The following is a 25,248-nucleotide window of genomic DNA, read 5'->3' on the forward strand; positions in this document are numbered from 1 at the left end:
GCTTGGGATACCGGTATAAAATCCAATTTTTCAGGCTAAAGGGAATGTAAGGCCCATGCAAAAGCCCACTAATCAAACGTCGTCGTTCTTAAGAAACCTTTAAAATTGGACATGGTACCTGTATATCAACGTCAAGTGTCCGTTCACTACTAACCGTTTTTCTGAAACTCCGCTGCTCTCTGTGTCTCCCTCCAAGAGTCCAAATGCGGAAGTGAAAAAAATCCCTAACTTCTCCACTGCAAACCTGAAAACCTAAATCATCAAATTTGAACCGACTCAACTCTATGGACACTCACTCTCACTTAACTGCACCTAATCGCTCTCGCAGCTCTCAATCTCCGTCTCCTTCGCACTCGGCCTCGGCCTCGGCCTCCGCCTCTGCAACCTCTTCCATCCACAAACGGAAACTCGCCGCGGCTGCGGCGGCGTACGACGACCACTTGCCACCATTTGCTCCGTCTTCTCTGTCCGCAGACACTCGCGACGGCGCTCTCACCTCCAACGACGACCTTGAGAGCATCTCCGCTCGCGGCGCCGACTCTGACTCCGATGACGCTGAAGATTCCGACACCGTCCTCGACGATGACGAGGAAGACTTCGACAACGATTCCTCCATGAGAACGTTCACCACAGCCCGCCTCGAGACCACTAACGCCGCTGGCAGCAGCAGCCGGAACACGAAGATCAAAATGGAGAACACGAATGTCAAGATTGAAAATTCTGATAGCGGGAAGGACGGTGGGCACACAGGGACTGGTGCAGTGGGGCCTGCTGCAGCGGGGAGTTCTGGGCCAGGGATTGTGGTGAAGGAGGATTCTGTTAAAATATTTACGGAAAATTTGCAGGCTAGTGGAGCTTATAGCGCGAGAGAAGAGAGTTTGAAGAGAGAGGTATGGTTTATAGTTTCTTTGAGATTCTTGACTACCGTGCATATTTCCAAGTTCATTGCTTGCAATTGTTTACTAGTAACTAAATTTAATCTTCTTTTACATGGCCTTTACAAAAAAGAAAACGAAACTATGAGTGAGATATTTTCTAACGGGACTTGATATTGATTGATTCGAGCGTTTCAGGAGGAAGCAGGAAAACTCAAGTTTGTGTGTTATTCAAATGATGATGTTGATGAGCATATGGTTTGGTACCTTATTCTCTTTTCCTAAACACATATACTTTTTTTTGCTGGATTCATCTTTTAATTATGAATACTCTTGTGCTATCTTTAATTGTTCATTTCTTGTTTGATGGGGTTTGTTACCTCTGTACAAACTCTAGTTATGGTGAAGATTTTAATGTTTGCCTTTGCCTTTGGTTTCTCAGGCTGATAGGATTGAAGAATATATTTGCGAGGCAGTTGCCTAACATGCCCAAGGAGTACATAGTTCGACTTGTGATGGATAGGTAATTCTATGAAATCCTTTAGAAGTGCTTACAATAAACAACTTTTTTTAAAAAGTGGGCAGAGATTAGATGACAAGAATCCCTCAACATCTACTATTTGTTTTCCTTTTCGGGTAAGCTGAGAAAACTTCCAGTTCATTGTGAAGGTAACTACTATTACTCTACAGCCTGCACCAATATTAAGAACCAAAATTGGTTTATTAAAGATATAATCATTTAGATTGACAATGTGTCCAGTAATGGAAATTAATCCTCAATCCACTCACCTATGTATACAATCACCAGATTTGTATATGGATGCATGTAAGCAGAACCCAATATCCTTATGTGATACCATTTTGGAGAGTTGTGCTTGATAGTTTATGTTAATGTCAAAACATTGAACTACTTCCATGTCCTTGAATAAGACATCTAGGGTGTTATTGTATAATTATGATCACTCACTTGAGCATGCAAATTGTGGGGAAGGGCCCAATACCAATTTTTTTTTTCATTGTTGAACCATTCTCGAAACTCCCCTTATGCTAGCTTAGGTTAGGATTGCTGGTCCCAAGCCCTGATTGAGGGTTGTGGTAGGTTGACAGCCAGCTTAAAACCTTGTCATCTTTATGATATGGATCGTTTTGATATGGCACAAAAGTGTTCATGTATCTTTTTCAATACAACATGCAGAAGCCACAAATCTGTGATGATTATTAGACGCAATCAGGTGGTTGGTGGTATCACTTATCGTCCATATGTCAGGTTAGGCTCAAATTCGTATTATTCGTGTTGTTTTTTACTCATTCCAACTTCAAGCGCACTGTTGTATTATTATATTTTCTTAGGTGGAGTAGAACTTACGAGCTTAATTAGGATACTTTCCCTGACTGACTTGGGAAAAGGCGAGGGTCATCTGTTGCTTTTTAGCATTTTGTTTGAACTGCAATCACAATTTTGTAAGATGAATGAATGATTGATTGATCCTGTTAAGTTGGTATAATGAGAAGCAAATGATTGGAGTTTGGTTTTGTCCATGTAACCATAGCGCTAAGCTTAAATAATTGAATGTGGATTGCATATTTGTATCTTTTCCCTCATGCACCTGTGTACCAATAACCATTCATTACATGAAAGTATTTTATTTCATCTTGTTGTGATTTCATCTTTGAAACCTCTTTTATCCTAGTGCCGTTGGTTACCTTAGTAACACCTTTTTCCTTCCCAACCAGTCAGAGGTTTGGGGAGATAGCTTTTTGTGCAATCACCGCAGATGAACAAGTAAAAGGTTATGGCACGAGATTGATGAATCACTTAAAGCAGCATGCACGTGATGTTGATGGGTTAACACATTTTCTGACGTATGCTGACAATAATGCTGTTGGTTATTTTATCAAGCAGGTGGGCTTTCTATTTCTGGCATAAGTCTTTTGCTGTGGTGATTTATTGTTTGTTTCAAACTGGACTTGCAATACCCTGTTGATTTATAAGATATGCCCAAAATCCTCCCTGTATTTTTTGTTATGAAAGCTGAATCAAGTAACAAATACTGTTTAGATAGTAGCTAATTTCTAGTTAAACCTTCGTCTTCAATGGAAATGCAAGATTTGATAGTGTTGGCCCTTGTCTTGAGTTCTGTAACTTTCACAATTCATTTTTTTCATGAATTGCTCATTTGTTAGATGTTACTATATAATTGTTCAGTTTGATCTATGGAAGCAGCTGTGTTATAATACGTGTCAATCTCATTCTTGATGTTCTGCACACTTATTACTCGAATCTTACTTCTGATAGTTTTGTTGCCATACCCTTCTGAAATACACTGGTTTCCTTCTTAATGTTGTGTTCTTTTATTGACATGTAGGGTTTCACAAAAGAGATTTACTTGGAGAAAGATCGATGGCAAGGGTATTGTTAATTTACAAAGTCCAGTATTATTAAGAAAAATGAAGGGGAGGGGATTGGATAAAGGCAGGGCTTCAAGTACAGTTCTGCTTTGTATTATTTTACTGAAATTGTGGTTTGAGAGGGGGGGATGTTAAAATGAAGAAGTTTCAAGTTCATCACACGAACTTGTTTTTCCCCTTTGTTAGCCTTGTTGGGTGTATCCCATCATTTTAGCTATCACTGCCCCTCTGTTTATGAATTCATTTGAATTCCAGGTATATTAAAGACTATGATGGAGGTATCTTAATGGAATGCAAGATTGATCAAAAACTTCCTTACACTGACTTATCAACCATGATTCGTCGTCAGAGACAGGTGAGATGATAGTCTACTTGGTCAATGTTTTCTTTGTGAAATAATGTAGTTAGATCATAATATTTGGAAGTCAGTATCTGGAACATGAATTAAGATAAATGGTCAAACAATCCATTTGAGCAGTTTATCTTCTTTTTCTAAATGCTCAGCTTGTTGGGCCTTCTTTGTTTAAAGTAGGCAATCTGAATATGTTGCCTCTGATTCAGAAGCTTCATCAATTTCTATAATTCATTCCAAAACTTCATAATAAGGACACGTGTCCTGAAGTTGCATCTAAAATTGAATTATTGGATCGAGATTACTAGGTGATTTCTGGATACGATGAAACCAGTATGTCTATACGATGCTTCTGAAACGGACGCACTAATTCTAGTAAGAGACCATTTCAATATGTTTTACTTGTAAAGATCACAATCTTGTGCTTCCATTTTCGTTGATCCTGATAGGTTTTTCTTTTATTATTATCATATACTTTTTACATCTTAACTTCAAAGATTTTTATCATACGACCTTGAGAAATACTGCCCTATTTTTCTTGTTCCTAAACCAAAGCTTCTCGGGATGTTGAGTGAATACATTTATAGACTGTAATTAGTTGGATTTATCATAGTTGTGTTGCCTATTCTGGAAACTATTTTTCCTGTACATGCCTTTCAAGAGGTTCTTTAATCTAGAACTTGTTGAGCAGAACACCAATAGTATCTATCTATCTATCTATCATATTGTAGGGTTCTCGCATGTGGCTTCCTGTCAGACTTGCTGTGCTGCCAGTCTGCCATGGACCTTTTAGATCACTACTCCACTCCATATGTATCACCTACAGTAGTAATTTCTGTGCACAAGTTCAGAATTTATTATCCTGATGATTCTCCCTGCACTTTCAGTAATCTTTTTTTTTTATGATGATAGGCAATTGATGAAAAGATAAGAGAGCTATCCAATTGTCATATCATCTATCCTGGAATTGATTTTCAAAAGGTATGTGCCATCAGCAATCTACTGCTTCTTATCCTATAACTTGATAGGTTCCTTTTCTAGATTGTACACAATTTCTATCTAGCAGTACAGTTTAGTGCTGTGTTTGTACATTGGATTAAAATTATACTGTGTACTAATTTTCATTCAGAAAGAAGCTGGTATTCCCAAGAAAATCATCAAAGTCGAGGATATTCCTGGCTTGAGTATGTTTTTGAACTTGGCTTATTGACTTCTTATTAATTCTGAACACTCTTTTGCCACACTTGGTACATACCTTTTGAAAATTATATGATATAATTATAATTGGAAGTTTGGAATGTTGAGAATGAGATTTTTTTTGAATGTGATAACAGGGGAGGCTGGGTGGACTCTTGATCAATGGGGCCATTCACGTTTCAGAACATTAAACACTGCTACGGATAGTGCCACAAATCAAAAACATTTGACTGCATTTATGCGCTCACTTTTAAAGGCAAGTCCCAAAATACTTCTCTTCTCTTCATCATTTTCATTTGTTTTGAGATTTCTTTCAGACACTGATTTCTGTCACAATGGCAGCCAGTCATGAAACTTCCAGAAATCTTTAATGGTCACCATATGTTGTTGAAAAATGAACAGAATACTGCTAGGATAGTGTTGCCATGACATGGTTGCAATGGAAATGCTTGTGGCTGAAATTGCCCTGATTGAAACTTTGATATCCTCGAGTTGAGACTATGTGTCTGTTTGGATGCCTGTGTTTGAAGTTGATTTGTTTTATTATGTTAAGTTCAAAAGCTCAACTCAATGTGAAGGTTGTTGATGGATTGCTGTGCCAAATTTATGTGCTTTATGTTGTTGCCGTCTTGCTATCTAAAAGTAAGACATACTGGTGGTAATAGTATTCAAATGATCAACAAAGGAACAATTAACTACTTATTTTGTTAGAGGTCAAAATCTGATAGAATCTTGTCAATGACATAAAGATCCTGTGGACTGGGAAACTATTGTGCTGCTTTTACCATAGAAGACTTGTCAAGCACTTTATAGTTGTTCTATATTAATTGTTTTTTGCTCCTCATAATGTTCTACTTGATCTTCTAATCACTTTATAGTTGCAAATTCATGCAAAATAGTGATTTTTCTGCTATTGTTAATATTCTTTGGATTTTCACATCTGCCAATCCTTAATGCTCTGGATTTGCAATATTTTTCGCTCATATTTATGCGTTCTCCTTTTTCAGTGTTTGAAAATCACTAGAACAGTGATTCTCCTGCCTATGTCATATTCATTGGATTCTTACTGCATGGATTTTGTGTTAGCAGTCAATGCATGACCATGTGGATGCTTGGCCATTTAAGGAACCAGTTGATGCTCGTGATGTCCCTGATTATTATGACATCATCAAGGATCCCATGGGTAAGATATCAAATTTTTCAGTTTCATTCTGGCAAGGTATTTCTTGTGATGATTCTCTGATTGACAGGCATGTATACTGTTAAAATAAGACATGTATAGTGTCTTCATGCTTGTTATGCTATAAAAAATCTCTAGAAGCATGGATCACAACTGTAACAGAACCAAAATGTTGAAGCTCAGTCACGAAGATAATTGAGAACTGTAACATTTTCTGTTTTAAGCTTGTAGAACTCAGTTGAAGTTTCATTCTGGTGACCATTGTCTGGTACTTGAGTTGATCTATATGGACAAGTACAACTCTGCTTGTAGCATTTTGATAACATCGGATAATTGGCTAGAGTGTTTGAATCTTTGTTTTGGAATTTACTGCATAATTTGGTATGAAAAAATAATTTCTTATTCCTACCTTTTATTGAGAATTTCACAAAAGAAAAAAAAAAATGTTAAAATTGAATCGTATGTACGATTCTGTCATGATTATCCACTGTGCCTGCAGATCTGAAGACGATGTCAAAAAGGGTAGAGTCAGAACAATACTATGTAACACTTGAGATGTTCATTGCTGATGTTAAGAGGATGTGTGCCAATGCACGGACATACAACTCACCTGATACCATTTATTATAAGTGTGCAACCAGGCATGCTCATACACTTGTGCTCTCTGTTTTATTTCCTCCCCCAATTCCTGGTTCCAACTTTATTATATTTACGTTCGTTATGCAGGCTGGAAGCCCATTTTCAAAGCAAGGTTCAGTCAGGCATCCAATCTGGTACAAAAATTCTGCCATGACGTGCTCAATGAACAGTTCTTAGGAGATCAATATTCACTAAATTTGCATTGCGTGGATTGCAACGAGCACCCTTCTGTGGTTCATTATGCATCTTTATCATAGTGCATGTTTTGATGCGAAATCATGCTAAAATTTAGTTTCATTTTTTCCCTTTCTTTTTCAAATTTTGACGGTCCTTTCAAAATGCCACCCGTTCTAGCATATTGCCAGAGGAAATTTGGAAGAGTGGGTTTGCCTTTGGCAGTTGTCAGGTTCTTGAACTGCGTGGATGGTCACAACTTTTTACCAAGCTTGGCGGGCGTACATCCATCAATGGTGGGCCTTTTGATAGTTCATTGACGACCATTGTTGCTATTTTTCAGGGATGGCAATGATGATGTTACCATATTTTTTGTATTCTATCCTATCGTTTCTACCAAATAACAATATACAGCCTGGAAGCTGATGTTTTTTAACCCAGAGCCGGCTCCACTATTTGTGACGAAGCCAGTTGCTGAAAGGGAACTTGAAATCCACTTTCGGGTGGGAAAGCGAAGAAATTAGGAACTGCTACACTTGCATGAGGAAAATAAGTTTTAATGCCTTAATGAAATGTCTTCCATCTTCAAAATCTAACATGCAAGGATAATTACAACGGCCCCTTGAATGGAGATCGTTATAAGCAATGCTCCCATTGACACCCTATGTTGTATAGACATGTCCCGCGTCTAGATTAAAAAAATAAAATAGGATGATCTACTAGTAGAAAAGGTTTATTTGTAACTATAAGCAGAAAACCCAGCATGTCTTGAAAGTCAGAATTATTTCAACTCGTGTTTGTACCACGAGATAAACTTTGCATGCCCCACTTCCAAAAAACCACCAGAATGGAAGGGGCAAAACCCGATTCATTTCTTTTTGCCATCCTTTCCGAACACATGAGGAAGTCCCGAGTCACACATAGGCACGGCCCCAGCAGGACCGCCAGTAGAACCGACCTGCTTTTGCACCTGTTGTGTGGAAGGCATGGCACCCAGACCTCGGCCACCAGCTGTGAGTTTCATTGAAGCCATTCCACCATTATTACTGGTTCCATTGTCAGTTTGTGGATTTGTGGCGAGAGGAAGTAAGTTGTTAGGGAAGCTGTTGTTTAGTCTTTGGAGATGTGGAGCAGCAGAGGTAATACCATGAACTGGCTGGTGAAAGAATTGGTGGGGGTTTGGTTGCATTGGTACAGCAACATTTGTAGATGCATCCACCTGGCCACCAACAAATGGCATCCCAGGGCTAGGCACGTTAAACCCTGGTAGAAGCATTGGGTTCAAACCTGTCACTCGTTTAACTTGTTCTTCGACCATCTTGACCTGGAAAGTTGAATAAAATAGCTGCCCTTGAGAAATTTGGTAAATTTCTTCAACGGAGTAAATCATAGCAGCTCATGGTAACAAATGCAATAAATAGAGCTGTTTTAAGACTAGGACACCAATGCACTTCACACATGACTAACAAACTCTGTGGCAACTAATAGTAACACCGGAAACAAAGCACATGCAAATCGCTTGTTCTGACCTTGTAAAAATTGTTGCTATGACTCTTGAACTTTGTAGGAGGGCATACTCTGACAGAAGTTTTACCCGATGCAGTTTGTCACCCCACACATGCATAACTATTTCGTGTGCTCTGCATGGAGACAGAAGTTTCCATGATGTGATGTGATTAGTTTCTATGAGACATCCTATGATGCATGTTTGATGATTTTATAAGGATTTCATTTTCTCAAACATCATGATCTTGTAGCATGGAGTCTGAAAGTGGATTACTAAGCGATTTCAAACAACAACAGGAATCCTTAAAGCAGCTAAATAGGTGAAGCAAATTACTTACCTTTGCCCTTAAGGTTTCAATATCAGCCTTCAAAATTCTATTATCAACAGAAGCAGCATCACACTTTTGATGTACATCAGTGAAGCGTGATAGCAGAGAAGAGCGTTCATCCCTTAGTTGACCAACCTTTAGGATATCATATAAATAGACTCAGTTTTTAATAAAGAATCATAATCTAAAAGGCACAGGAGTGCCACAGAAGAGTATTGGGCAACCTGTGTTTCACGTTCATTCAGCTGTGCTTGTTTTCTTCTTCTAGAGCGTCTAGCTGACTCTCGATTCGACTGCATCCTGAGTCATTTTCAAGATATCAACAGTGTTTGGTGAAAGTCCTTCCTTTTTGAGACAATAATAAACTTGCATGCAGTGAGAATTTGTTTATCCCAAAACTTAAGAGACAGACTCCTCCCACCCCAAAATCCCCCAGGGAGGCAGTTAGGTCGGGTTTAGTGAGGCTGTCTCTGATTTTATTAGAAAGCATTGACAATTATTCTGCTCCCATCCTAAAACAAAGTTTGATTCACCAATAACTCAAGCACTAATGTGTGAATCCCTCAAAATAATATTTGCCCGTATAAATGCAAAATATAGGGAGAAGTGGGAGGCATATGAGCAAAGAATACAAAGTCAATAAATTGTCCTTGGAACCTCTTAGACCAAGCAAGAATATTAATAAATAAGAAGATACCTCCTCACGCGTTTTGCATCAGTAGGATCCCTATTTTCATTGGTTCCCGTGTCTCCTTCAAGGTCATCATCATCCGAATCTTCTCTTGATGACCCACTGGTTGTTTGCCTGGTTTGGACCTCTTGTTTTTTCTGTGCAGTGGGTAAAGCTGGAATGCCAGGTGACCCACCATCTGCCCCAATTTGTGCCATTGAGATGCCATGACCAGTGCCTATAATGGTTAAAAGTCAAACAAGATATTGCCGCGACCTGAATTTCGGAGGAATGAAAAGAAAATTGAAGCATGAAATCCCTCTGGGTGCAATTCAGAGATTTGCAGCAATTAAAACGCAAATCTTGCATAAGATGAGAGCACCACATACAACAATTCTAATTTATATGACTTCGTAGAAATTAGGTGAAGAACATTTAAGAGTACAAGGGAACAAACAAGGATGAAAGTGAGCAGAGAGAAAGGCATTTCGCAACTTTGATCAAGTTATCTGATAAATGTACATCGCACAAATCAGGGGTTTTGTGGATGCAATATAAAGTGTGTTCTATTCTAGTTTCTGAGCTTATGTAGTTAGCAAGACGCCCTTCAAGTGCAAGGAACTTGATTCCAACTACATGCTTATCTCCTAAAGGTGCATACCATATCCGCCAAAACACAAATAGCTCAAACAATTCTCACCAGTCAAGCATGTTACAATCCAAGGGGCTTTTTTACCGCTGTCAATTAAAATTAAGAGTATGTATGATCTTTGAAAGAATATTATTAACAGTTCTTGCTGTTCTGTTCTTTTTAAAAATTATCAGTTGAGCAGTATTGATTACAAACGTGCTAAGTGCAATCAGCAATTGACATAAACAATTCAAGAAGATGCAGGCAAAAATCTTACGAAAAGCTTGCGTTCCCAAAGAAACATTTCCAGCAGCTAGCCTTTGATCTTCCAGTAACGAAGAGAAATCTTCCGGCTTTATAACATCGGATTCCTGCAGTTTTTTTCAGTAAATTACCAATCAAAAACACATGTAAAGCATGTGCACACAATTCAATCAGTATGCATATACCCTAGACATGGCCGCGGCAGTACAAGCGCGATCGAGCTTCGACTTGAGAAAAGCGCGGTACTCATCGGAATCAATCGGGTTCGTTAGATTGCGACCCAACGGCTGCGGATGAGGATTTGGATGCTTTGTGATCTCCACCACCTCATCCTCACCATTCTCAGGAGGTATCGATGACGTGGACGATTGAGAAAGCGCCGAAGGAGCGGCGATGTTGGTATCGCTGGATACGGAGGCCGCGGAGACTTCTTGTAGAAACTTCTCTAGCGCCCATTCCGATTCGCTTCTATTCATCGCCGGAGCTGTTGATGGTGGAGACGGAGGAGGAGACGGCCAGAACGGGTCGGAGAAATCGTCGACTGAGAACACACTGTTCATTGTTTGTTCTTTTCTTCCTTCTGTGCTGATCCTCTCTCGAGATTTTTTTGTGCGCGTAAACTTATTCTCTCTTTTACTTATCGTAGGGGTTCATTGATACCACCAGAAACAGCGAGGAAATCATCATCACATGATGAATTTTTAGATATTATAAATGGCCATGATCAATTTCTTAAGCTAATCTATGCTGAATAAGCATATATATATATATATATATATATGAAAAACTGGTTATCTTTAAATCTAAATTTTAAAGTTTAAGACAAGCTTATTATACTGTAATGTTTAATTAGTGTTTAAGAATAAAAAAAATATACATTATACTCATTTTATATTTAAAAAATATAAAAATTTATTTTTATCTATTCAATCAAAACCGTCCTCATTATCTTTATTTCGTTTGTTATAATCATTTAAAAAAATAACTCTAAACTTAGTTTTAAACCTCAAGTTAAATTTTTTATTTAACGAATATTTATTCATTTAAGTATTATTTAATATCATTTAGAAATTTTATTTTATGTGTATATCTTCAAATTAAAAAAAAAACTTGGTTGCTTTGAAATTTTTTATTGAAAAAATAAAATTAATTGCTTGTTATGAAATATTCTCACAACCAATTGCTTATTTTTTGCAGTTTTAGGGTGTTTGGCCATGTTTCAACTAGGATTTTTAAATATTTTTTATTTTAAATTATATTTTTTTATTTTAAAATTATTTTAATATATTTATATTAAAAAATAAAATAAAAATTATTTTAATATATTTTTAAATAAAAAAACACTTTAAATAAAAACTGCAACCAAATAATTTATCCCAAACACCACTTTAAACGTTACCACATGATCCGTGCGTGTTAAAAGGCAGCGGTAGCAGAAAAGAAAACTAGCTGGTACGGAGCACCTTGAAGCCACGACGCCGTTTATTAAAAACAGCGAGAACGGGTGGTGAGCTGTATCGAGTACTAGCATAATACGGTGCGTGGGATAACATCTTCTCGCTTGTTCACATCTTAATTCCAGATTCAGACCATAATTTCCTGCTCTCTCTCTCTCTCTCTAATATCGCGATCCATTCCATTCGATTCAAGAAAACCGCCCTGACTCGAAGAATAATCCAAATCCAAAGGTACTAGATTTAATTGACAAAGCGGTTCTCGCTGTCTTATGATGTTTTTTATTTTATTTTATTTTATTTAAAATAGCGCATGTTTGGTTGCTGAATTATGATTAATGATAATGGATCTTTCCTCTGCATCTTTTTTACTGTTTGTTTTGTAGTTGCATTATCATTCATCTTAAATGGCAAACAGAGCTCAAATCGCGACCAACAACTCTGCACTCATTGCAATGATTGCCGATGAGGTAAGAGAGGATTCATCGATTTCCTTTGTAGGAAAAAAGAGAGAGATGTTTAACAAATTCAAGTATGTTAATTTGATGTAGGACACGATTGTTGGACTTTTGATGGCTGGAGTGGGTAATGTTGATTTGCGGAGAAAGACGAATTACCTCATCGTGGATTCCAGTATGTTCTTGAAATTTGAATGCCTTTTTTCGCTTTCGATGCATCTTTATCTGAACATGGGTTATGCCAATCTCCAGTTTCATGATTAACTATTTTCTTTGGTGCTTTCTGTATTGATGTGGATATCCCATTTGAAATTTAATCCAAATATATGAATAAGCATATGAGGGGTTGCTTGACTAAAAGATGAAGTACGAAACCACATAGAATTTCTGATTCATCATCTGGCAAGGAGAAGCACTGGATTTGGACCCAACAAAATTTAAATGTTTGAGCGATACCATGTTTCTAGGATTTTGTTGTGGCGGATACAATTCTTTGAGGGAATCCATCTTTGTGGTTGAATGTAACTATATCATTATATACCTGTCACATAAATGTCAGGGTATTCTTTTAAAATTTTGGTTTCTTCATGGTGAATTATTGAAACTGATGTCAAAGTCATATCCTTCTGCTTTGTTTCCTCTTCTACCTTTTTTTTTTTTGTTCTAATTTTATTCAAAGTGATTCTACTTCCATATCACATTACTCCATCCCCAACCCACCCCCCCCCCCAAAAAAAAAAAAAAAAAGGAAGAAGAAGAAGAAGGACCGCCGTAAAACCCAATTTTTTATTATGAACTCCGCAGGGATGCTTATCATAACCAGTTGCTAAAAGGGTGGGAAAGGGGCAATATGAAAGCCTGTGGTTAATCATAGGTTCATAAACATAAAATTGTCATATCCCCAATACAGGAAAGTCCATCATGTCTAAATGAATTGTCCTCTGCAGCTCACTCTTCAAGCTCCAAGTTAATGCTTTACTTTATATGTCATTCTTGGAATGAAAGAGCTTACCGTTTACAAAAGAACTTTGATTTGATAATGTTTGGTTTGATTGCCAATAATGCCTGGGATCCTCTTCCAAGGCTGGAACATTTATTGACAGGTTCTAAATTCAGATTTTCTCTCTTTCCTTAACCCATCAAATAGAGAGTTGTGTTCAGTGTGGATATTCTTTTCAGAAATGCTATTGCTGATGCTATTGTCCTTTGCTTATGAAAATGTTTCATTATGCTTCTTAGAAACAACTGTTAAACAAATTGAAGATGCATTTAAAGAGTTCACGACAAGGGAGGATATAGCCATAGTGTTGATAAGTCAATTTGTAAGTTGTTTCTTGAACTCGTGGTCATTTTAATTAATTTATCATGATTTTGTAAAGATATGTATGCTCATTATATTGTTTTTTATTGAATACTTGTAACCTTTAACATTTAACTACTCATTAGTTCAAAAGATGCTCCAGTCTTTTGCATTTGAAGCATAAGTGTCGCACGATAGCTCTTTCTTTCTTTCCTGTTCTGGTTCAATGTTAATGGAAGCAATAGTCTCTCAAAGCCATCTTTTCCAGTTATGATGCATAGAGGAACTGTAAGTCTGTGACAATTGTCAAGGACTACATTGATTAAATTGTTAGTGCTAATCTGGTATTAGGTTGGAGCAGTTACGTCTTCACATGTTTGAATATTTGGATGCTTAAAGAACACAAATGAAATTTTGATCAAATATGCAATACCCTGTTTGGGGTGGTGCTATAATGAATAGCTCACTTAGTTCCACATCTGTTCTGGGCACCGCACCATTGTAGATTCAGCATTGCCCTAGTGCATTGGTCTGTGACTTCTGTCTGTTTTTCAATTTCACTGCTCTTTACCCCCTTCATTGAATTAGTTATTTGATCTCTCTCTCTCTCTCTCACACACACACACACAAAAATTCAGCATTTTTTTCCCATGCACTTGATTTGCTTTGGGAATTTTTAATTAAAAGGTAACCTTTTCATCCTCTGTTTTTCAGGTTGCAAACATGATAAGATTTTTGGTCGATAGCTACAACAAGCCAGTTCCAGCGATTTTGGAGATTCCTTCGAAAGACCATCCTTATGACCCAACACAGGATTCAGTTCTTTCAAGAGTGAAGTACCTCTTTTCTGCAGAATCAGTGGCATCTGGAAGGCGTTGAGCAGAGACATGAAGCTTATGCTCATTGTTTGTTCAGTGCTTTATTGTCCTCCCCCAGCTGTATATTGTGGAATAGCTCTCATTTACTGCTTGATTTAGTCCCTTCTCTTCCTGTTTTGATCAGTATATTGTAATTGCAATTTGGGGGTGTTTTCATGGAATACTTAGAATAAATCATTCTTAGGAGTGACATGGAACAGCTTTGATTGTGCTACATAATTGAATCCCTTTGTTTAATGCTCCTCACCTCACGGTATGTTGTGGCAAACCCAGACTAAAATGACTTGAAATATAAATATTTGCAAGCAGTTGGTATCTGTTGACCCTTTTTTTACCATTGCAAAGTTTGCAGCTAGTCTTTTGTAGCATGAGACTTGCCACGTCGGATTTCGTAAGGTGACACCAACTCTTGGTTTGATGGGGGCTATCTTGTTTTCTTTTAGGAAAGACCCCAAACTTTGAGCCAAAAAGTATGGTCGCACGCAGATAAGCTTTGCTAGTTTGGAGCGTCGTGACTAGACTTAACTAGTCCTGAACAAAATGCCTATATTTTATCACCAACCTGTCTCCGTCCCTATCAACCGAGGACTCGGCTAGTTCGCTATCCAAGTGTACATCCATTTCCTTGTATACCATGAAACACTTAAACCTCACTTCTGGAATAATACTATTGCTCGGAATTGATGTCAAACCGAAATCTGATGTTCTGAACTTTTGATGGCATGAATTGATGAACTTCCATCCAAAAGAGATTTCTTGGGATGAAGCTGAATGTTTCGCCCTCTTTGTTAGGCTCTTTCTGCCTGCACTGACATCAGAGCTCTGGGTGCACAGGTCTTCTAAGCACACGCTTATGCTAGAAGAATGAAATGAGCTTAGATGGATTGTAATGAAGGAATGGAAACGTTGAGGCAGTTTGAAATGTAGATCAATCCTACGATGAATTCAAATCTGCGCCACTACATTCTTACGCTATCTTTCCTTGGCATGCAAAATATTCAAATAAACCAGATGTCACGTGAAAAGCAACTTGCACACTGCTAGATTTTCTATCAATGGTGGCCATAGCCCTGCCCTCCCCGAAAACACAAAATGACAATTTTTTGTCTAATTCATATTGAGTCTGATGGCAATGCAGCTGGATGAAAGCCAAAGCTGAGATCCTAATAACTCAGCAGTGGTTGATAGAAAAACTCGTGGATTTTCCATTGAATTAACAGAACCCTGGCAGTAACTTATATAAAGTGCTTGAGGTGTTGAAGACACTGGAAACGTCCATGCTGGTAAACAACATGATTCATTTTATTCAATTTCAATGCATATCGCTGTTGAAAATATGAGTTACAAGCTATCATTTCATCCCAAAAAATTGTGTTCAAGGAAGCGCAGCTTTCAAAGATTTGGTGAAACTCTCTAGTTCCTTCAATCCTTCCTCGGGAGATTTTGCTTCACCCAACAACTTCACCATCGCACTACCAACAATGACACCATCAGCACCCCATCCTGCTACCTGTTACAAAAGAAAGAAATTCCAAACTAACACGGCATTAAGACAATCTATAGGCATCAAGTTACATTATGCCAAATCCAACAGCTACAGGTTTTGAAGACAAACCTGCTTGACATGCTCTGGTTTTGATATGCCAAAGCCAACAGCTACAGGTTTGGTTGTTGTCTGTCATAAAACGAAGATTGAAATGAGGGATGTGTAATGCCATTTACTAAAAGACATCCTGAAGGAGTCAATAATTGTCTCAATGCCACCTATCAATAGAGGGCCCTGTGAAAGAAATCTGATTATAAAGACAAACCTCTTTAATATCCTGGAGAAGGGTTTGAACTCTGTCACTTACAGAAGCACGAGTACCAGTAACTCCAACTGAGCTTACCTATAATTAATGAAAAAATGGAAATGTCACAAAAGATAGCAATTCAGAAGAAATGGAGATGTCAAAAATGATGGCAAACCATTGAGTACTTCATCTTTGTTCATATCAGAACTCAACTAAGATTAAGACAAAAGATTAATTAACTCCTAAAATGCTCTTACAAGATACACAAATCCATCTGCCGCTTCAACAATGGCTTTCATTCGTTCTGTTGGAGTAGTGGGTGTTGTAAGAAGTACCTGTGCATCACCAAGGTGCAAAGTAAGATACAGTGAACACATGGTAGATGCTTATCTTTCACGAGCCACTCTACATATAAGCTTGACAATTCAAAAGGTAAATTGCACGAAAACCAATACTCACCACCGAAAGGTACCCTGCTTCAATTATCACACAACCAAAAATATTTTTTTAATGAAAACCAGCAGACACCATCAACATAATAACAATGAGGTAAAGGTGTTGATTTAGATTAAAAATACATCACAAACAACTTATGTTTTCCAAAGAGAAAAGCAAAGGGTCCTTTTTCTTTTTATAACACTATCACCAACTCTACAATCAATTGCCACTAGTATACATGTTTTCAGATTTTTTGGCAAAGCAAAAGGAAATGAAGTGTCTTTATATCAACTCCTTAGGGACATGCAGTATTAATAGACAAAATGGAAATACATCATCCTGAAATATGAAGTGAGACAGACCAGTTCAAGCCCATTCTTGACAGCTTCCTTCCTCAGAACTTGAGTCTCCTCCAGAGGAACATCTGGGACCACAAGTCCTGCAAAACCAATATAGGTTTATGCATATAGTAATGCTGTACATCACCCAGAACTCACAAAAAATAAACGGAGAAAAAAAAACTACTAGTAATGCGCACACTGATCCTCGTTTCCCACATCATTCAGGCATGATAAAGATCATTAAAATAGGCAGTTAGGTGCTGCAAAATAAACCTTCCATTTACCATGCACGCCGATGTCGTTTACAGTGGACATAAACTTCTCAATTCCACGCTTTAGAATTGGATTGTAATATGTAAATAATGCAATTGGACACGATACTTGGGGAACCACCTGTGCAGTCAACAGTTGAATCAATATAAGGAAATTCAAATAATAAAAGAAACTGGCAACAAAGTTGTAAATGGGGATACTATATGCTTATTCTATGGGCAGTCACTTCTTCACTTGCCTATGACCATATGCTCAAGCAAACTATGCTTAATTGCAATCTAAGCAATTAATAGCATGACAAAAGGAATTGTGCAGTTTCAAAAAAAATTCAGTAGTGCCACCAATCCACCAATTCTATCTGTCTCAGCATGGTAGAAGTATAGCATCGTAGTATAATGGCCTTACCTCCTTTAACATTGATGTGATTGCTTCGAAATTGGTCCCTCTAGCCAAGGAGCGTGTAGCTGCAGCCTAAATCAAGAGACTCCTATTAAAAAATGGATATGAAAATTCATCCAACCAGCAACCACTTTATAATCATACCTGGATAACTGGACCATCTGCCAAAGGATCAGAGTAAGGAACACCCAGTTCAATTATGTCACATCCACATGCGTCCAACAACTTCAAGGCTTCTGCCGTTGTTGAAAGATCAGGATCACCGGCTGTGATGTATGGAATGAGCGCCACCTTCACACACAAGCACCCTTATCAAAACAACATTATGAGAAATGGATTACATTTCCTCTCGCCAGTTTCCCCCATCCAAATAAATTTTCCAGACCAAAACTCTTAATCCAATCCCCTCCTCGCAACCCGAACCCCACAAATACTTCAATCCAACCTATGTAAAAAGTTGTTTCATCTTCTAATATTATCAATTGATAACACAAATGAGCTCCTCTAGTCTCCCATCTTTACTTATGACATGGCTAACACAGAAATCAGTAGAAATATTTGATTCAACAGGGATACTAACACACAGAGACTCCTCTGTGCAACTTTAATCTCCGCTAATGGAGTAAATTGCCAAGACTGCAAACAATATCCAAGTCAACCCCCATTCAACATGTCAAGCAAAATCAATCTACTCAAATAATATATATATATATATATATATATATATATATCAAATGCACGTCAACTATCAAGACAAAACCCTCATATAACAAAAATTTACTATGGGAGCGGTACCTACTTTGCCTTGTTTCTTGAGATTGGAGAATGTTTCTCCTATACCAAGACTTCGGGTTGCAGTGAGAGACGCCATTGGCGCGAACCTTCTGGTTGAAACGATAGGGGGTTTATTACGAACGATGAAATAGGTCTCCGGTTTCTTCAGTTGGAGGAAGGAAGGGGTTGATTTCAGGGCAACAGCCATTACTCGCACTGCACAGCGAGAGGGCTATCTTGACACAAAAGGTTTGGCGTGCCGGCGGGCGGGCCTAAGGGGCTGTACTGTGATATGGCTTTTCTAGTTTTTTTAATAAGGGTTAGTTTTGGATGGTGAATAGAGATTCGATTTTGTTAAGAATATATAGGCACCAGCGCTCCTTGTTCACATTGGGTTATCGGAAACCTCGAAGAGTATCAGGTCTTGTTCAAATCCTCAGATAACGTGACAACTAGTTATTCGACAATGATATACAATGTGGCCCAAAAAAGGAAAGGTTCGATCAGTGGTTAAGGCTCGGTTCAGTCCAGGTACAATTCACAGCTGCGGTGACTATGTTAACTAGGTTGTTTTACCGGGTTAATATTTTTCCGGTTGAACTTAAAACCTAATTTAAATCAGGTTTATGTTATGCATGTGAATATTTACTGGTGTGTGTATTCTTGAAATATCTGGTTTATGTTGTTTGTTGCTCTTAAAAGTTAAGGTTATATTTGCTTAAATTTTTTTTTGTATATTTTTATTGTTTTAATTTGTTGGTATTAAAAATAACTTTTTAAAAAAATATTATTTTAATATATTTTTAAAATTAAAAAATTACCATTATTTCAATACTAAACACTTATTTTAATTTGTTTTTGGAAATCTTATAATAAGAATGTATCCTCATTTATGTGATGAGTGATGTTCGGTGGGGGTGAAGAAGGTGACGTTTGCACATCTCAATGAATTCTTCAAAAGAAGTGTATGTGCATGTATTTGAGGATTATTGATGAGATTCTTTAGTGTGTATATGCATGTACATGATCAATGTTTTACAAAGAGTAATTACATGACTTAATCTTATCCAAGGCATGATACCTCTGGAGTAGGGGTTGGCGGATGGAGGGTTGGTGGGATCTGATTCGTTTAGAGCATAAACAGCAATAGCGAGTGAGAAACAGGGAATGAGGTTTGAGGGTCCTGCTGTTTTTTGTTTTTGTTTTTTCAGTCGCAGCATGTTGCAAGAGTTTATTTTTTTCAGAGGCTACGCTAAGCATCGCCATTGTTAGAAATTCAATTCATAAGTGTTTTTTAGTACACCATGTTGTTTTTTGTTTTTATATTTTAAAAATATTTTAAAAAAAAATTAATTTTTTATTTTTTTATTTTTTCAAGTTATTTCTTAGTACTTTCATATTGTTTTGATATATTTATGTTAAAAATAATTTTATAAAAACAATGTTATTTCAATATATTTTAAAACAAAAAACACTTTGAAAAACAACTATTATTATAATACTAACCAGGCTTTTAATTGATTAGGGTTGAGTTAGGAAGAGTGGGACAATTTAGTTTGGAATATTTACTTTGTGTAAAATGTTTTATAAAAGAATGGTTCCACTATTATTTGTGCTTAATTTTTTGTACAATATTTTAAAAAATAGTCAAGGTAAAATATTTTATAATTAGTTTTCAATCTTTGTTTATTTTTAGAAAAATATTTTTAGCTTATTAAGGCTATGTTTGATGTAAAATAACTTGTTTTTAGATAAAAAGAATATTTTACTATGTTTCATTGTTTTGGCTATATATGTTATAATATCTCAAAAAATTCAAGTAGTTTGGGGGCAATGTTTATGTATTAGATAATCGCTTAATATTTTGATTCTGACAATCCAATTCAATCCCTAACCAAGGTGGTTGGTGCCTAGTGTTTGATAAATCTATATGGTCAGTACCTGTAAAAGGTCTTATCTGATAAATTTAGAGACCCTTCGATAAATTTGGAAACCTGTAAAAGGTTTTTTTTGTGATGAAAATATATTTTTGTTATAATGTATCCCTTATGCAGTATTAATATTAATAAAAATATGATGGATTTTTATAGAACTCTTATACATCAAGGATGCAAGGAAAGTATAATTCAATCTTAGATTGAGCCTATAAAAACTAAACTATTCCTTCAAGCTAAACTCATAGCATTGGGCTCTTTCTCTACACCAAGCCTATAACTTTGGCTTTTCTCTAAGGCTAGGTGATGGGTCATGATTTCTCAAATCAACCTCATTTAAGAGATAACACGGGAAAGTCATAACCCAAAATGAGATTATGTCTTTTCGGATGTCTGGTTGCATGATCAGGTCCGGATGCGACCGCGTCGAACTCCACGTCCACGCCCAGTCCCACGACTGGGCCCGGGCGAGGACGCGTCCACACCCAGCTATCTCTTGAGCTTGGGGCGTGAATTAAGTCCAACATCCCTTAGATTGAGTGTGAAGCTGAAGGGTCACTCTACACTGAGACCCCCATACCCTGAGCCAAGATTGATAATCATGATGCCCATCATAATACCATTAAATACGAACAAACAACTTATACTTATATTAATTAGATGTGATGGCACGAGCAGTAGAATAATATTATTTTACTATTACAAGATTACATCTCTATCCCTCCTACGTTGCATAAAGCAAGTCAAGTCAGGTAATATAAAAGGAAGCATGAATAGATAGGAAGTGGGAAAAAAACAACTTTATACTCTGAGACAAAATACATTCTCGACTTCTTCTTCCTGAATTCTCCATCTTCTTCCTTCTCCTCTTCTCTATCTTCATAAAAGCTCATTAATACTTCCATTAATGTCTTTTGCCATATAAAAAATACCTAGTACCGACTTGATATTTGGAGGGTCCTCCATCAACACCCCCGGGAGACTTTGTGCAGTATTTATTCCAGGAAAAGTCGATATTCTCCCCCAAAAAAATTTGCCCAAGAAAAAGCATGCGTGGTCTTGAAGTTGAGATCATTGAATACACCATAAAAGATGTGGGGTAATTTCAATGAATAATTCACCCTAGAATATTCTCTGTGATTGTTATAACGGTTGGGCTAAGCCCAACCATGTTTCATGACACATGAATTTTTGGGCATTCAATGGTTTCTTAAGCTAGTTAAATCCAGGCTTCTCAAAATGTTAATAAAATCTCCTATTATTTTTCGTGTTTGGTCTATATATATAAAAAATAAGTGTTACAAGGAGCATGATTGAAATTAAGTAGCGGTGAGATCAAGGTTTGATGACAAAGATAGTTATGTAAAATATTTTTATCTCTCGAGAACTAGAGATGGTTTTCATGTGTTTTAAATATTTTTTATTTGATTATAAAATATTTTTTATTGATTATTTTTTCAATCAAATCAAACTTATTTTTTCAATCAAATCAAACATCAAAAAATTAGAAAAATATTTTACATAAGCATGTTTTGCATAAAATAAATGCAGTATAAATATTTTAAAAATAGTAATTCATTTATAATATTATCAAATTATTTCAACTTCCTTCACTACCACCATCTCATTATTACTATTACTATCACCATTTTTGCATTGCCACTCATCACTTTATTACTCCTGTTGTCTCTACTCAACCATTTTCATTATTATTATTATCATAATAATCATTCATTTATCATCACTAATTCATCACCATATATAACACATCATTATTATATTATCATTGTAATTTTTTTTCATCATGAGGTGCTAAATGTCATAAAATAATGTTCACACGAAAATTATAGAAGAATATTTTAGTATTGAAATATTTTATAAGAAACAAACATTATTTTAACTAAATTTGTTTCAACATCCTTTGCCTTCGATGTTTTATAAATGAAAGTAGAATTAAATGTTGAAACCTCGATTATCAAACTTGTTATGGGTTTTGATCCAATTTAAAACTCAGGTTATGGATAACCGGATCAATTCAGATTTATTCTAAAATAATATTATTTTAAATAAAAATAATTTTTAAAAAATCTTTAATGTTGATATGATCGGGTTTTATTTAAGTTTGACCAAGTTAAATAGATTACAAGTTGTCCCACCAAATCATTCAAATAAATTCAACCCAAATTAGACTTTGAATTAGCCGATATCAAGTTTGACTCACCAAATCAAGTCATGTTTGATGACTATAATTAATTTTTTTAAAAAAACAAGCTATGATTGGATTCAAAACCTCCTCGTCATAGGTTAACCTTTAAATATTTGTGCTGTTTTATACGGGTAGAGTTTTATGTTAACAATTTATTGAATTTAGGCACTATTTAGGGTTGAGGTTGCGATTGCGAAACCTTGATCCCAAATGCAGCCTTAAATGTGTGCGAGTATTATTTTTTATATCATGTAAGGAATATGAACCCAAAAAACCCCAAAAGAAAAGAAGATTTTATTGTACTCATATATATATATATATATATATATATATATATATACACACACACACTTTTAATTTTCAATATTATATTTATCAAAGAGTGAAGTTCATAATTCCTTTTCAGTTTATTTTTATGATTATCCTAATTTTATAATCCGGATTACAATTTTGACCGGTTAGCATGGGTTACTTGAACTTCTTCCTACCTTTTCTATTTGACTTTTTTTTTCTTCTTAATTTCATCATTAAATATTGAGCTAATTGGGGATTGAATTTTATGATTTTATTTCGGTTTGCTTTTTATGTGGTTATTCTCATCTCGTGACTCGGGTCACGTGTTTGACAAGTTAACCCGGGCTTACTCGAATTGTTTTTTTTGTCATTTTTAATTAATTTTTCAATTTCAATTACATCCTTCAATATTAGATTTATTGGAGATTAATCTTCATAATTTGTCTTAATTGTTTTTCTATTGGGTCATCATAGTCTCATAACCTGGATCGCGGGTTTGACAGATTAACCCGGGTTAACTCGAGTTATTTTTTGTTTTTTTTAATTTATTTATTTTTTATTTTTATCCTTCAACATCAAGTTTATTAAAAATCAAGTTTGATAATTTATTTTGATTTACTTCGTTAAGTTTTTGTTCCAGGTAATTCATGCCTGTAGCTGCATCTTTACCTTCCTATTTTGTCTACCTAAACCTATTGTATATGCTTAATAGCAGTTTTTATTGTTGTTGCATGTGACTCTGATTTATGCTTACATCTCCAGTACATGCTTCATAAATTTGCAAAGAGGGCTCCTTATCCATGCATCCTTGCACGGTCAGTTATTTCTTGTATACGGTCGCTGTCATTTCTGTTGACTTGTATGTAAATGGAGGGCGTTTTGTTTAAATTTATGGGAGTGTTCTTGCCGAGCAGCACAGGAAGTATAATTTATCAAGTGCTGCAGTGTGCGGCTATCCGACTTGATTTTATTTACTATGTTTTCCAAATTGTGATACTTCAACTCTAAAACTAATTCTTGTGCCCGCCGTCAAGGTGGTGAAATAACATTCTGATCTCTGACGGCCCATTCTGGTAGTGCGGTGCACAGAATTGTCTCCGAATTCTTGACAGAGCGCTCATCTTTTCTCTGTTCCTACTCCCTATTCTCTTGTTTGTCAGATTTTCCCCCTCGAATGTGACCAGTTTTTCCGTGATTTTGAAATATTTTTAGTTTTAAAATATATATTTTTAGTATTTTAAGATGGTTTTCCTAATATTAAAAAAAAATATTTTAATGTATTTCCAAACAAAATATATTTAAAAAATAATTTTTATCACACTTTCAAACAAGTTCGAGATCTATTTATTTTTACGTTTCAAATTATATTTTTAAAATTATTTTATTTTGAAATAACATAGGTTTTTATTAGTTTTTTTTATAGTAGTTTTGACTTTTGATACATTAATATCAAAAATAAAAAAAGTTATTTTAATATATATATTTTTAAAAAACTAAGACCACACTGCTGCCCTTATTCTCGTTGTACATTCTCCTGTCCATTATTGTTTGCGAGCAGAGAACAGCATTCTTCTTTCTAAACTTTTTGACATAGTGGTTTCTTATTTTCTATTGATATCGGCCCTGGGCCCTGGCCAGCTCTTACCGCATAAGCTGGCCTGGACTGAACAGGCCTGCAAAAGGGTATAGATTTCCACATTTATTGCCGAGCATAAAATTCAAAATGAGAAATTACTAATAATTTAGTTTTTATGTTTTAAAAATATTTAAAAAAAAATTAATTTTTTTTATTTTTTATTAACTTTAAATTAATATTTTTAAATTATTTTAATGTGCTGATATTCAAAATGATTTTTAAAAAATAAAAAATATATTATTTTGATTTATTTCCGAGTAAAAAATACTTTGAAAAACAATCGCAACTATACTTCTAACCAAACACACTAGAAGAAAAGAGGGTGCGGTACGTATTCAGGAACAATATGTAAAACATTTTATAAAAAAATTGATGGTTCCTTTTGTATATTTTGACTTGCTATGGTATATATCAACGTTACCCGTGAAGAGTGAGCTTTTCCTCAATTTTTTTTTAGTGTGTTTAAGAATATGGTTGTGGTTGTTTTTTAAAATATTTTTTACTCAGAAATGCATTAAAATAATAAAAAATTATTTTTTAAAAATTATTTTTGATATCATCACGATCTGAAAACACCAAAATAAAATTTAATTTGAAACAAAAAAATATAAAAATTTTAATTTTTTTCAAAACATATTTAAAATACAAAAATAAACAAAACCTTAAATTCTAATATCACGATATCAGGTGGAATTCAACAAAGAGTCCGTTACAAGTCATAAATTGTAGTTGCTTTATGACTAAGGGGACGCCAGACGGTTTGAATTTGGAATTTCTACTGGAATGTCCAAGGTCAAAACTCTGAAAGGTTTGTTAAAAAAAAAAAAAAAACTTTGAAAGGGGT

The 25,248-nt window shown here is 35.7% G+C and overlaps 4 protein-coding genes across 8 annotated transcripts; 2 read left to right on the plus strand and 2 right to left on the minus strand.

The window, feature by feature from the left end:
• Positions 1-128: 128 nt before the first annotated feature.
• On the plus strand, positions 129-7,262 carry LOC7476878 (histone acetyltransferase GCN5). Of its 5 annotated transcripts, XM_024602009.2 has the most exons (14): positions 130-890; positions 1,074-1,138; positions 1,318-1,398; positions 2,071-2,142; positions 2,610-2,778; positions 3,242-3,285; positions 3,540-3,639; positions 4,549-4,617; positions 4,766-4,820; positions 4,971-5,089; positions 5,923-6,016; positions 6,513-6,654; positions 6,740-6,786; positions 7,007-7,262. In XM_024602009.2, exons 1-14 carry the CDS (start codon positions 285-287, stop codon positions 7,144-7,146), a joined length of 1,803 nt encoding a protein of 600 aa, XP_024457777.1. In that variant the 5' UTR covers positions 130-284; the 3' UTR covers positions 7,147-7,262. The 5 variants fall into 5 exon arrangements, 3 of the variants coding, with proteins under 3 accessions (XP_024457778.1, XP_024457777.1, XP_024457779.1); XM_024602010.2 differs by lacking the exon at positions 2,071-2,142 and having other exon boundaries at positions 129-890; XM_024602011.2 differs by lacking the exons at positions 6,740-6,786; positions 7,007-7,262 and adding an exon at positions 6,238-6,394.
• Positions 7,263-7,367: 105 nt separating this feature from the next.
• Positions 7,368-10,981, minus strand: LOC7476879 (light-inducible protein CPRF2). The gene is made up of 6 exons (XM_002307586.4): positions 10,412-10,981; positions 10,240-10,333; positions 9,359-9,569; positions 8,886-8,961; positions 8,671-8,796; positions 7,368-8,150 (listed from the first exon to the last, which is right to left on the minus strand). The coding sequence occupies exons 1-6, from the start codon at positions 10,784-10,786 to the stop codon at positions 7,695-7,697; spliced, it is 1,338 nt and encodes a 445-aa protein (XP_002307622.3). The 5' UTR covers positions 10,787-10,981; the 3' UTR covers positions 7,368-7,694.
• Positions 10,982-11,621: 640 nt separating this feature from the next.
• LOC7454320 (V-type proton ATPase subunit F) lies at positions 11,622-14,633 on the plus strand. Its single transcript, XM_002306777.4, has 5 exons — positions 11,622-11,914; positions 12,067-12,150; positions 12,232-12,313; positions 13,378-13,460; positions 14,153-14,633. Exons 2-5 carry the CDS (start codon positions 12,088-12,090, stop codon positions 14,315-14,317), a joined length of 393 nt encoding a protein of 130 aa, XP_002306813.1. The 5' UTR covers positions 11,622-11,914; positions 12,067-12,087; the 3' UTR covers positions 14,318-14,633.
• A 961-nt stretch (positions 14,634-15,594) lies between these two features.
• On the minus strand, positions 15,595-18,787 carry LOC7476880 (tryptophan synthase alpha chain). Its single transcript, XM_002307587.4, has 9 exons — positions 18,360-18,787; positions 17,705-17,851; positions 17,567-17,632; positions 17,173-17,281; positions 16,910-16,986; positions 16,367-16,444; positions 16,128-16,205; positions 15,932-15,991; positions 15,595-15,826 (listed from the first exon to the last, which is right to left on the minus strand). The coding sequence occupies exons 1-9, from the start codon at positions 18,540-18,542 to the stop codon at positions 15,692-15,694; spliced, it is 933 nt and encodes a 310-aa protein (XP_002307623.1). The 5' UTR covers positions 18,543-18,787; the 3' UTR covers positions 15,595-15,691.
• Positions 18,788-25,248: the final 6,461 nt, after the last annotated feature.

This window comes from Populus trichocarpa, chromosome 5 (genome assembly GCF_000002775.5).
Source record: "Populus trichocarpa isolate Nisqually-1 chromosome 5, P.trichocarpa_v4.1, whole genome shotgun sequence".
Taxonomy (NCBI): Eukaryota; Viridiplantae; Streptophyta; class Magnoliopsida; order Malpighiales; family Salicaceae; genus Populus; species Populus trichocarpa.